At 41.8% G+C, this 13,286-nt stretch overlaps 1 protein-coding gene across 1 annotated transcript in view; it reads left to right on the top strand.

The window, feature by feature from the left end:
* The window catches only part of LOC122565500 (SURP and G-patch domain-containing protein 2-like), a 39,017-nt gene extending 25,976 nt beyond the window's left edge, over positions 1 to 13,041 (top strand). The window contains exons 5-10 of the mRNA XM_043721537.2: positions 806 to 929; positions 1,759 to 1,976; positions 5,380 to 5,438; positions 7,637 to 7,773; positions 9,202 to 9,337; positions 11,298 to 13,041. Coding sequence (XP_043577472.1) covers positions 806 to 929; positions 1,759 to 1,976; positions 5,380 to 5,438; positions 7,637 to 7,773; positions 9,202 to 9,337 — 674 coding nt within the window. The 3' untranslated portion in view covers positions 11,298 to 13,041. The remainder of the gene's footprint in view (positions 1 to 805; positions 930 to 1,758; positions 1,977 to 5,379; positions 5,439 to 7,636; positions 7,774 to 9,201; positions 9,338 to 11,297) is intronic.
* Positions 13,042 to 13,286: the final 245 nt, after the last annotated feature.

Genomic DNA, 13,286 nt, shown 5'->3' with positions numbered 1-13,286 from the left:
CATAGTGTTAGGTAAGGGGTAAATGTAAGGGAATGGGTCTGGGTGGGTTGCTCTTCGGAGGGTCAGTGTGGACTTGTTGGGCCGAAGGGCCTGTTTCCACACTGTAAGTAATCTAATCTTAAAAAAAAATTGTGTGCATTGTCATATAAAGGGAATAAGACAACTACTTATTCACAAGTATTTAGATTTGTAATTGTCTTAAGGTTCTGAGCTCAGATTTATAACACCTTTTGAGTCCATCATTTTGACCAGAAAAGTGATGTTGATGCAAGTAATGTCTGTAAAGCACTGCCAGATATGCTGTATGCTGAATACATGTCCATGTTTAAATATCATTGTTTTGGAAAATAAGTTATGGATCAAATCTCAATTCTCTAAAGTTATCCTGAAGAACACTAGGATATAAGATTTTGTTTTCCCAGTTGTCTACCATATCCAAAAGGTCTCACTTATCCAAACGTTTGTTCCTGAAAAAGCAGACCACCTCCACGGCCAGTCTTCCAAGTATGTGCCTTAACACAATGGGTGCTAAACTGAACAGAATTTCATCACCAAAGCTGATCTGTCTGCCTCTGCCAACATGCACATTTTACATTAAAATTACGAACTGCATAACTATTTATGATTCAGGGTACAACTAGTCTATGTCTTGGGGTCAGTTAGCTCTCCATGTTACATGTGAATGGTGTGAGGGAGTCCATGATGAATTAGGTGAGGAAGTGTAATTTTAAAAATTTACAGCAAGTCACTGTTGTTCTCACTGAGTGATTAGTGCTTTCTGAAACTAAACTTGCTTTCTCTGTAGGTGATTCTCTCAGTGACACCAAGACAAAAACCACTGCAGAAAAACTGGCCAAGTTTGTGGCTGAATGTGGCCCAGACCTTGAAGAGATTGCCATTGAAAACAACCGGGATAATCCAACCTTCTGGTAAGAGTACAGAGACTGATATGTCAGAGACCCAAGTGTGTATGACAAGGCTTGGCCCTAGCCATAGTGGGGAGGGGTAACCTTAAACTGACCAACCCAAGAGGGTCAGTGTAACTTGTATGCTGTTATCATCTAGCAAACAGAACAATGGGCCAATTAGTTCATCACAGCTGGTTTGCTTGCTGTTTTTATCTGTTTTTGAAAATGCTGAAGTTGTGAAGAATGATTTCTAATTGATAGATTTTTTTTAGACCAGAGTGAATGATTTTAGTACAGCTCCCCACAATATTTCAAGTGAAGTCCCTGTTGTAATGTAGGAAGTGAAGCAGCCACTATTGACATGGCAGGATCCAATAAATATCAAGGTGGTAAATGATCAAATAATCTGGTTGTAAGCAATTGCTTGAGAGAATGCTGCCCTGTTGTAGATGCCATCCTTCAGATGAAACATTAAACCAGGACCCTTTGTGGAAATAGCCAACTCTTAGAAGAAGAGAATGTTGGGTACCCTGGTCCAGTAATCACCCCCTTGGTCAGTATACAAAAATAGGATTACCTGGTAGTTAATGCATTGCAGTTGGAGAGATCTTGCAATGTGCAAAATGTCTGCTGAATTGACTACATTACAACAGTTAAGATAAAACTCTTCAAGGATAATTCACAGCCTGAGGTCAAGATAGACATGATAGGCTGCTGTCCCCCAACAATAGACATGAGAGTACATGATGTCTGCAGTTTTTCACCATCCTCTTGCTCAGAGCAGACATGCTGATTTGTTTTTTTGGAGATGAAGTGATCACAGTGGTTCCTTTTTCTTGTGTGTCTGCAGGTTTCTGTATGATGAAAATAGTTCTTACTACAAATACTATAAGGAGAAGGTGAAGGAATACAGTGGGATGATAGAGAAATCTGATACTTCCATGGATCCTGCACCAGAGGGAGCATCTTTGGGGCGTTCAGTTCTTCCCAGAAAACGGAAAGGCCTGACTTTGAAAGTGGGCATGCTGCCTCCGAAAAAAATCCGCCCAAAGGCTGCATCATCGCCAGGTACACATTGACAAAGTGAAGCCAAGTTGTTTTTGTTTCACAAAGAAGTATACATCATAGAGTCATTGATCAGAGATCAACGCAGTAGTTACTGCATCAGGGGAGGTGATTGCCTTGTGGTATAATTGCAAGACTATTCATCCAGAGACCCAGATAAAGTTCTGGGGATCTGGGTTCAGATCCCTCTGTGGTAGATATTGGAATTTGACTCCCAAAATCATCTGAAATTAACAGCCTCATGATAATAATGGGCGGCACGGTGGCACAGTGGTTAGCACTGCTGCCTCACAGTGCCAGAGACCCGGGTTCAATTCCCGCCTCAGGCGACCGACTGTGTGGAGTTTGCACGTTCTCCCCGTGTCTGCCTGGGTTTCCTCCGGGTGCTCCGGTTTCCTCCCACAGTCCAAAGATGTGCAGGTCAGGTGAATTGGCCATGCTATATTGCCCGTAGTGTTAGGTAAGGGGTACATGTAGGGGTATGGGTGGGTTGTGCTTCAGCGGGGCGGTGTGGACTTGTTGGGCCGAAGGGCCTGTTTCCACACTGTAAGTAATCTAATCTAATCTAATCTAAATAATGAAGCCATTAATGATTCCTGATGAAGGGCTAATGCTCAAAACATCAATTCTCCTGCTCCTCGGATGCTGCCTGACCTGCTGTGCTATTCCAGCACCACACTCTCGACTCTGATCTCCACCGTCTACAGTCCTCACTTTGTCCCACCATTACTGATTGTCAGAAAAACCTATCTGATTCACTAATGCACTCCAATGGAGGAAACTGCCTTCCTTACCTGGTCTGGCCTATATGTGACTCCAAACCCACCAAATTTTGTTTTAAATTGTTTATCCATGGTGGTTTGTAACTTGCAATTGATTTGGAATTAGTTTAATTTTTCTCAACAATTTGCTGCCTCAGATCCACAGCTTTTAATGTTAAAAAACAAATTCTGTGAAAGTTCCTGGCAGGTCACTTACTCATGTTCCAGACTCAAAACCACCTCAATACCATGCTGAAGTGTCAGCCTGCGTTATGTAAGCAAGTTGAGTGGTGTTCTTCTAGCCTAGATACAATTAAAGTACCTGAATGGAGCTTGACACAGTTGCTCAAATCTGTGTAGCAAATAGGTTTGACATTTCAATATACTTGTGACCCATTTGGGTCAGTCTTAGTTTAGCAACAGCGATTGCTCTCTAGGTTGAGTATCTTTATAGGATTCCACGCACACTGCCCTATATCAGATAGTGCAATAGTGGCACCCAGAGGTTAAACAAGCAACGTTCCTGAGACATGGACCACATTTTGTCCTTCAAACATCTATTTCCTTATATGCCCCACTAGACATTAGTTCCACACTGAATGAAGTTTCAACAATTTAAGAAGCTTAATTTCACAGTTTGGTGAACATATAGAGCAACAGATATGATTAGATTCGCTTAAGATCAATTAGCAAACCTTTGTTCACAGAATATTTGGAGGGATATGGGCCAGGTGCTGGCAGGTGGGACTAGATTGGGTTGGGAAATCTGGTCGGCATGGACAGGTTGGACCGAAGGGTCTGTTTCCATGCTGTACATCTCTATGACTATGACTCTATTGTAAAGGTAACAAATGTATGACACTGTCAACACCCAAATGATGTTATTTAAACAGTAAAGCTTCTCTGCATTCTGTCCTATATTCAAGAGCAGAATCTTCTCTCTCTCTCTCTCTCTCCCTCCACCCCCCCCCCCCCCCTTGATTTTTTTAAGAACTTGTGCTGTTTAGCAATGTTCTAATTTGGAAAAGTTTCTCTGTGCCCCAAAAGTAGAAGGAGGTACTTTGGGCCCTTGAGCCTACTCTGCCATTCATTACAATCATGACTGATCATCTATCTTAATATCCTGTTCCTGCTTTCCTCCCTGACCTTTGATTCCTTTTGACCCAAAGTCTAACTCCAACTCTTCCTTGAAATTGTACAATATGTTGGCCTTGACTGCTTTCGTTGGTAGCAAATTCCATAGATTCTTCAGTTTCTGGGTGAAAAAGTCCCTCTTCATCTCAATCCTAAATGGTTTACCCCTTATTGTCAGATGTGACTACTGGTTCTTGACTCCCCAGTCATTGGGAATATCCTTCGTGAATCTACACTGTGTGGGCCGATTAGAATTCTATATATTTGAGAAGTGCATACTGAAACCCGAGATAGGCTTATAAAAAGTTCTTGTTAAATAGTTGGAAGGATGAGCAGCGAGGATGACACCAAGAGACTACTGAAGGATATAAACAGGTTAAGTGAATGGGCAAAAACTTGGAATATAACGTGGGAAAATGTGAGGTTATACACTTTGGTAGGAAGAATAGAGCAGTAGACTATTATTTAAACAGAGAAAGACTGCAGAAAGTTGTGTGATTTGGTGGTCCATGTGAATAAATCACAAAAAGTTAGAATGCAAGTTTAGCAGGCAAGTGGAATGTTCATAACAAAAGGAAAGGAATATCAAAATAGGGAATCTGACTAAAACTATAATGGCACTAGTTAGATCACACCTTGAACAGAACAATTTGGTCACCCCATGTGTGGAAAGCTATATTGGCATTGGAGGCAATCCAGAAAAGGTTCACTAAATTGATCTCTGACATGGAGGTGAAGGTAAAGTTAAGTAAGTTGGGTCCAACATTCCCCGAAGCTACCTGGCTCCAATGTTCCATGCATTATTATTGTGGCATTGACTTGTGGTTCCAGAGTTCCCTGCTGTGTATGGACCTTGGAGGCCCACATAGCTAATTAAAACAAAATTAGAGGAACATTGATTGAGCCTGTACTCATTAGAAGGATGAGAGGCAATTTTATTGAACTTTTAAACTCCTGTGGGAGCTTCACCAGGTAGGAGCTGTGAGATTCTTTCTCCTTATTGGAGAGTTTAGGACCAGCAGGCATAATCTCAAGATGAGAGATTTCTTTACTGCACAGGGCTATCGGGCCTGGGTTGATTAAGTATGTTCAAAACTGAGACAGGCAGATCCTTAATCAGAAAGGGAATTAAGGGTTAGGGGGAAAAGGCAGGAAAGTAGAGTTGAGGATCAGATCTCACAATGGGCCACAAAAGGGTACCTCAGCCCTGAAATATTCGTGGTCTTAATGTGGCATCTGTTTGAAAAGTTGCTTCGGAAAAGTTTGTTAGTTTATCTCCATCCTCCTAACAGGGAACTGTTCTGAAAAATTATCCCCTTTGAAGCGAGCCCAAATTTAACATCTCTTAATTTTAAACAGCTATTATCTAAAGCAACAGTGAAAAATTATACAAAAGACATAATAATATAGAAAGCAAGCTTGTCATTCTGGCTGTGTGACTGTCATTCTCCTTTTATTTGTTGCTATAGTAACAAACGGCAATCACTAATGCGTTTGTGCTGTCATTTCAGTCCGAGAGTTAAAGAGAATTGGTTATGACAAGCCAACGTACAAACCGAAAAAAAAGACGGTAAGGTTGCAGACCATCAAGTATGGTCATCTCTATTACCATTTATCAATTCTAATGTCATGTTCCCAACCAAATATTCATCCTGCTATTTTTTAAGGCATCAATTCATTTATTAATTGTTTTATCCATGCTAGCTTAGATGTTGAAGTGCTTGCTATTCAAATACAGCAAATAGTTGAAAAAGAAATTACACTATTTTGTCCCACACTCCTGCAAATGTCAGACATGGATTGGTAGGCAGCATTCTCTTGCCTCTTCATGCCATGGTTTCCAGCCTCATTCTAGAAATTTGAGCCTCATAATTCAAGTAGGCACTTGCAGAGGTGCTATTCTTTGTGTGAGACATTACATTGAGGCCCTGCAGTTCTTCCGATGCATGCAAAAGATCCCACAGCATTACTTCTACAAAAGAGAAGGAGAGTTCTCCCCAGCATTCAGAGATGTAACAGTTTATAGAGTCATACAGTGCAGGAACAGACCCTTCGGTCCAATCAGTCTATGCTGACCATAATCCCAAACTGAACTAGTCCCATCTGACTGCGCTTGGCCCTTATCCCTCCAAAGATTTCTTATTCATGAACTTGTCCAAATGTCGTTTAAACATCATAACTGTACCTCCATCCACCACTTCCTCTGGAAGTTTATTCCACGCAACAAGCCACTTTCTGTGCAAAGAAAAATGCCCCTCGTGTCTTTCTCCTGTCACCTTAAAAATATGCCTTGTAGTCTTGAAATTCCCCATCCTATGGAAAAGCCACCTACCATTCACCTTATCTATACCTTTATTTTATAAACCTCTCAACTTCCTATGCTCCATTGAAAAATGTCACAGCCTATCCAACCTTTCCTTACAGTTCAAATCCTCTATTCCCAGCAACATCCTGGTAAATCTCTCCTGAAACTTCTCCAACTAATAATATCCTTCTTATTACTGGGTGACCAGAAGTGGACGCAGTGCTCCAGAAGAAGCCTCACCAATATCTTGTACAACCTCAATATAACTTCCCAACTCCTGCACTCAGAGAACTGAGAAGTGAAGACAAATGTGCTAAATGCCTTCTTAACCACCATATTTATATGTGATGCAAACTTCAAAGAATTATATACCTCAACCCCGAAGTTTCTCTGTTCTACAACATTACCCAGAGGCCCTACGTTTAATTGTATAAGTCCTGCCCTTGCTTGTTTTACCAAAATGAAATACCCTGCATTTATTCAAATTAAACGCAATCCCCCACTCCTCAGTTCACTGACCCAATTGATCTCTGTGTAATCTTAGATAACCTTTTTCACTGTCCACTGTACCAAAAATTTTAGTGTCATCCACAGACTTACTAACCATGCCTTCTATATTGTTATCTAAATCATTTATAAAAATCACAAACAAAAGTGGACCCAGCACCGATGCCTGTGGAACACAGCTGGTCACAGGCCACCAATCCGAAAAACAACCTCCCACCACCATTTTGTCTCCTGCCATTAAGCCAATTTTGTATCCAATTGGCAAGCCTGACTGAATCCCATGTGATCTAACTTTGCTAATTTCTACCATGTGGAATCTTGTCAACGGCGTTCCTAAAGTCCAAGTAAACAATGTCTCCCACTCTGCCCTTATCAATCTTCTTGGTTACTTTCTCAAAAAATTTCAATCAAGTTTGTGAGATAGTTTCCCTCTCATAAAACCATGCTAACTATCCCTAATCATTCCATGCCTCTCCAATGCATATAAATCCTATCTTTCAGAATCACCATTTGTTTGTTGATCTCATTGCTATTTGCGGGGTCTCACCTTTGAGTTAGAAGTTGTGGGTTCCAATTTCACTCGAGAGATTAGAGCACAGAATCCAAACTGACACTTCCAGTGCTTATACAGGGTGTACCTTCAGTCTCCTGGCCAGTATCTATTTGTAAACTAAATCAACTCCCAGTGGACACATCAATAGAGTCACCAAATGTTGATCAGAAGAAGATAGATTATCTGATTTCCAGCCAGACCTGGAAAGCTATGAGAAATTGTCCACCTATACAAAGATCAGCAAGTCCAGAGAACAAACCAGGAGCCTCCTGTCTGACTCCACTCTGCACTGGTTGGTTTATTTACCCTACTGGGCCTTTGAAGGTTGCTGACACTGGGTCAAATCGATTGACTATTCAGGATACAAAAGCATTATTCTAAACAAATACATTTATTTTTTCAGAAAAGTGAGGATCTAAATTACACTAAAAACAAGCTGGCAGTGGACAACGTTGGGTACAAGATGCTACAGAGAATGGGCTGGAAGGATGGTGAGGGACTCGGCTCAGAAAAGCAAGGAATTAGAGACCCTGTCAACAGGTATGAAACAGAATAGAGAGGGATTGGGCTGTATTGGATATTGCTGCCTATGTTTTATTATGGATTAGGCCAGACCACTCAAAACATTTTGCAAAACATTTTGCAAAATAAATTTCTGCAATTTATTTCAGTAAGTGTACAGTGAAAATTACCCAGAGTAAGATAGCTAGGTTGACTACTAGATTTTGAATCAGACAAAAATTTATTCACAAAGTCACACAATGAAACACAAAGAACCCCTACAGAACTCAACCTATCCAGCTAGACGTAATTATGCTGTTCCGAATATACACAACAGTCCCAATAAGCAAACTCCTTTTAAAATCCAGTATAAATGGAACACATGCTTACAGGTTGAAGTTGAAAGGCAGAAAGGAGAGAGAGTTTCCACACAGCTCCCTGCTGAACTTCCCAGTTCAAGACTCGACTAAAAACAACTCAGCTTAGCTTAGCTAGAGAGCTGACCACTCCCCTCTCTTTATACAGATCACTTCTAAAGCATGACCACTTTGGCCTGAAGTCTCATGTGTTTACATATAAACAAAAGGCCTCTCAAAATCTTTTTCATCTCTGTACCAAACCAGACTGATCGGAGCCTGGCCCGGTTTATTGCCCCTCTGAAAAAAATCAAAGACCAAGTCTCCTTGAGCCAAGGAACAGCTTTTAGGGAAAAAAAGGGACTAGCTTTGTAACAGTTTGCCAGGACACATTGGATGTAGTTTTGTCTCTCTGCTAAACCTAAGAATGAAAATATCATTCTTTTTGATGAGATCAGAGTATTTGTACTTCATTCAGTGAAATGGGAAATCAATATTGTTCACTTCAGTAAAGCATAATGGTAGGCAGGCCACGTACACTGGAGCACTTTGCATATTTGTAAAACATATACTGTATTTGTGGGACAGGTCAGTCACTGTATAACACTGAGGTACAGTACTGGTGGGGACAGGTCTGTCGCTGTATAACACTAGGGTACAGTACTGGTGGGGACAGGTCTGTCGCTGTATAACACTAGGGTACTGTACTGGTGGGGACAGGTCTGTCGCTGTATAACACTAGGGTACTGTACTGGTGGCGACAGGTCTGTCGCTGTATAACACTAGGGTACTGTACTGGTGGGGACAGGTCTGTCACTGTATAACACTGGGTACAGTCTTGGGGACAGGTCTGCACTGTATAACACTGAGGTACAGTACTGCTGGGGACAGGTCTGTTACTATAACACTCGGGTATAGTATTAGTGGATACAGATCTGCCTCCTGAGGTGGTTGAGATGGAAACAACTTAAAGAGATATATAATATCTTGCACAGCCTTAATCTATGTTAGCTTCAGCATTTTTTTACACTTGATAATGTATTAGCATCAATGCATTAAGTAAACTCTCTAATATTGCAAGCTTTACAAAGTAAACTTCTCTCCTTTGTAGAGGTGTGACATCGACAGACAGGTCTGGACTAGGAGTTGGCGGCACTGCAGAGAAGGATGAGGTGGATAATGAATTTGCTATTTTCCGTAAACGGATGATGGTGGCATTCAGATCCAAGCTGCTGTCTAAATCCTAGGTATGCATGTCATTGATTTGCAAGGCTGATCTACTGGGATCTCTATAGAAGCTGGAAAACAATCAAACGTTGTTAGTCGGGTGCTGAGAGTGTAAGAATGAATTGTATTTCTTAAACTTATCAAAAATCTTGGGAAAGTCCCAAAAGTGTTTTACAGGCATTCACCAGATTTACAGCACCGAAACATTAGGCAAGGTATCTCGGTAATGTTCTGGGGGTTGAAATTTACATTCAGTTAATTCTGGAATTAAAAGCTAGTCTAATGGTGAGAGTATGATCATTCTCCATTGTTGTAAAACCCTTCAAGTTCACTAACATCCTTCAGGGACAGAAATCTTCACTTGGTCTAGCCTACGTGCGACTGCAGACCCATAACAATGTGGTTGACCTTTAACTGCCCTCTGAAATGACCTCATGAGCCAAACAATTCCAAGGAAACTAAGGATGGGTAACAAACGCCAGCATCATACTTATTCCAGGCAAGAATTAACAAAAATATTCAGCACAATTGATCCATGGCAAGGTCCAATATAAGTCACCTTTCGCTGTTTCACATCTAGCCTTAACTGTTATCATTAAATATGGCCTAAGGTCTAATGGAATGTGGAAACAGGTGTAAATATATTAATTAAGAGTTAATTGGGTTTGAATTGGTTGTATAAATATGGGGAGCTAGTGATCAGTGTGGTGAGAGTTTAATGGAGCATGACTAATGGGAATAAAGCTCTCCCACGAACATATGGACTTGAATTCCGTTTAAATACAGTTCTTGTTTGGCGTATAATGCAAAAGCATAATCTATTAATATCTCTCTGTCCCGTATATATCCGCCTTTCCCCTAAATTAATTTCCTATATTGTTTGCCGAAAGTAGTGAGTTCCACGTTCTGACATTTTCTGAGTAAAGTTTCTCTTAAATTTACTGTTGGATTGATTAGAAATCATATTATATTGGCTATGTTAATGATGTAGTAGAGTGAAGACATCATCTGAATATTATAGCTGTTCAATGGGCTGAGGAAGGTGCAAACTAAAACAGTTTCCATTCCTAACCACCATCCAGCACTTCCCTGTATAAAACTCCATTTATGTTTAACTATCAGGTGTACACCAATGGAGCTTCACTGTGGTGTCCTCAGCCATCCAGCTGAGTGAGACACCAGCGACAGGTGGCTCTTCCCACATGGACCCTTACCCAAATCAGGGGCAGCCCCTTCAGAAGAGGAGGGGTCTCCATACCCCAGTCAGGGGCAACCCCTTCAGGCGATGAGGGGTCCCCATACCCCAGTCAGGGGGAATTCCTTCAGGCGATGAGGAGTCCCCATACCCCAGTCAGGGGCAACCCCTTCAGAAGAGGAGTGGTCCCAGTACCCCAGTAGGGAGCAGACCCTACAGGAGGGGGAAGGGGACACCGTACCCCAGGGAAGGGCAGCCTCTTCAGGACAGGGAAGAGGACCCTGTCCCCAGTGAGGGGCCATCCCTTCAGGAGCAGAAGGGGGATCCCATACCCTAGTGAGGGTCAGCCCCTTCAAGGGAGAAGGGGTCCCTGTACCCCAGTGAGGGTCAGCCCCTTCAGGAGTGGAGGGGGACCCAGTGAGGGTCAGCCCCTTCAGGAGTGGAGGGGGACTCTGTGAGGGGCAGCCCCTTTAGGAGGGGAAGGGGGGGCCCTGTACCCCAAAGAGAGTCAGCCCCTTCAGAAGAGGAGATGAAAGATAAGTTATTTTCAATAGAAAATTTGCTCAGTGCAACTCTGAGGTGACATCTTAATAGCTGAAGACTCATTACCACACTGTGTGGTTGATGAATGGCCACTGGCGACAAAATACTGGGAAAGCAAGTTTATATCTAAGCTTCAGTGAGGGTCAGCACTTTCAGGAGAGGAAGGAAACTAACTGAAACAGTGAGAAGGGTGTGGATTTCTCGAACTCCCAGGAAATAATGCCATCTATTTTATCTTTCAGGTTAATCTTGGGCATGTGATGCTGGGAGTTGCTGAAAGTGGAGAATGGTCTTTGTGGTACAAGCGTAGAGGGTTTGAGGCCATAAGAAGTGAAATGACCTGAAAATGCAGAATATTTAAAATGGAAGCTATCCAGAGGAGGAATGAATGGTGGAGCGCATTATACCTAGTAAACTAGTAATCTAGTAACTCGCTATACTTGGTAACTTACTGTACATGGTAACCTGACCGCACATAACAACAAAATCCAGACATCTGGATAATTTAGAATATCCAATCATTTAGCTGGATCCAAATGTTTGTGTATGTGGTTGGCCAACCCAGGTGTATACATTTGATCCCTTTCCTGTTGGAGGATGAACAGTTATAGGAAATCAGTAATACACTTGTTTCATTCTCATTTTTTTTACAATGTGTCTTAACGTATTCTCCATTTTAGGTGTCATTGTTTTCTATAGAAAATTGATGAACCTTTCCGCAGTGCTTGCTCTCTCTTTTTGCCACCCCCTCGACTCCCCAAGCTCACGCTTTCTCTCCTCTCTCTCTCCCTCCCTCCCCCCCCTCGTTCACCCACTCGCTCGCTCTCTCTCTCTCTCTCTCTCTCTCTCTCCCTCTCCCTCCCCTCTCTGTCTCTCTCTCTCTCTTTCTTTTATACAACCCAGCTTCATGGGTGATACCTTGAATGTTGCTGCACAGGCCTTGGTAATAGGTAAGTATCTGTCATAGTTGCCTCTTCAGTGATTTGCAAGTGGAAGATTTGTGTCTGCCTAAACCACATTCTTCCAGACTGCAAGTAGAAACTCTCCTTGCACCATGACATTTCATTAAATACAGTCAGCCATAACCAAACCAAGTATTAATCTAGGGACAGTTGACATCACTTATTTTTGTTTCTGGGGAAAAGTCTCAGAACATCACTGGCTGAAAAATACAATATGGAGCACAAGGACAGAGAACTATTCATTTGTTCCAACAGCTGGGAGAAGCTGTGTTGAATGAGAGTTTTGACAAGAGATGATTGAGTGTTAGTATTGACATTGCTGGGTGAGATTCATAGGGAAACTATTAACACATTGCTCGAATACACATTTGCAGCATCACCACAGATTGCAGTCGTGCCCTTCCCAATGCCAACAATTCCCCAAGATTGTATTGACCTTCAAATTGCACTGGCCCTATCACTATAAGGTGTGCCCAGATCCCTTTGGGCAATGGTACAGGCATGCGAGGACAATCCTACTGAGGGTACACAGTCAGGATATGGAGGGATTCTCATTTAACCAACTGTGTGGGTCTTGATAAGATGTGTGTGGATGAGATGACAGCACTAGACTGAATATGCATCGAGAACCTGGTAGGGAGACACACAACCCTAATGAAACCCGAATTGTAAAAAGTATTGTAGCAAAAGTGCTTGTTCAAATTCCTGTGTTTCTGTGCCGTTCTCTTGACTTAGCTGTCGTGTTTGTCGTGTTATTTATATCAGTAGTCAAACCTTGTGAGATTTTGCTGAATTATTTCACGTTGCTTCACTTAATTCAGTCACTGTTCTCGCTGTGGTGGTGTTATTCACTGCTGAGTTAACCTACTCTGCACAGCTGTATTGAAGATGTCACCAGAATATTGTCAACTTTTGGATAGTGAATGAGTTTAAGAAAGTGACCGTTTCTTACAGATGCAAATTTATAATCTGGATATACTGAAAAAAAATAAAGCAAGCGTGCTAAAAGCTTCTCTCACCCAAACACTCTGATAATTGCATGCCCTTCCTGTATGTGTACTGCCATTTTTTGTATGACAAAATCATGTCCCCCACACACAAGCACACCGACAAATACATTATACATACGGTGCCCACATTCATACATATCATTCATATAGCAGGTAGAAGAATGATCAACTGTTTGGTGTTATGTAAGAATAGAATGTTGATCTGGCCATCGAGTTTATTCTCTGCATCTCTTCCATCTATGTTTATAATTTGAGAGTC

Source organism: Chiloscyllium plagiosum, unplaced genomic scaffold (genome assembly GCF_037043375.1).
Source record: "Chiloscyllium plagiosum isolate Xiang-an unplaced genomic scaffold, Cpla_swu_hap1 HiC_scaffold_28, whole genome shotgun sequence".
In the NCBI taxonomy this organism is placed as follows: Eukaryota; Metazoa; Chordata; class Chondrichthyes; order Orectolobiformes; family Hemiscylliidae; genus Chiloscyllium; species Chiloscyllium plagiosum.
Note: the sequence above shows the minus strand (reverse complement) of the source record. Positions and strands in the feature narration are given on the sequence as shown.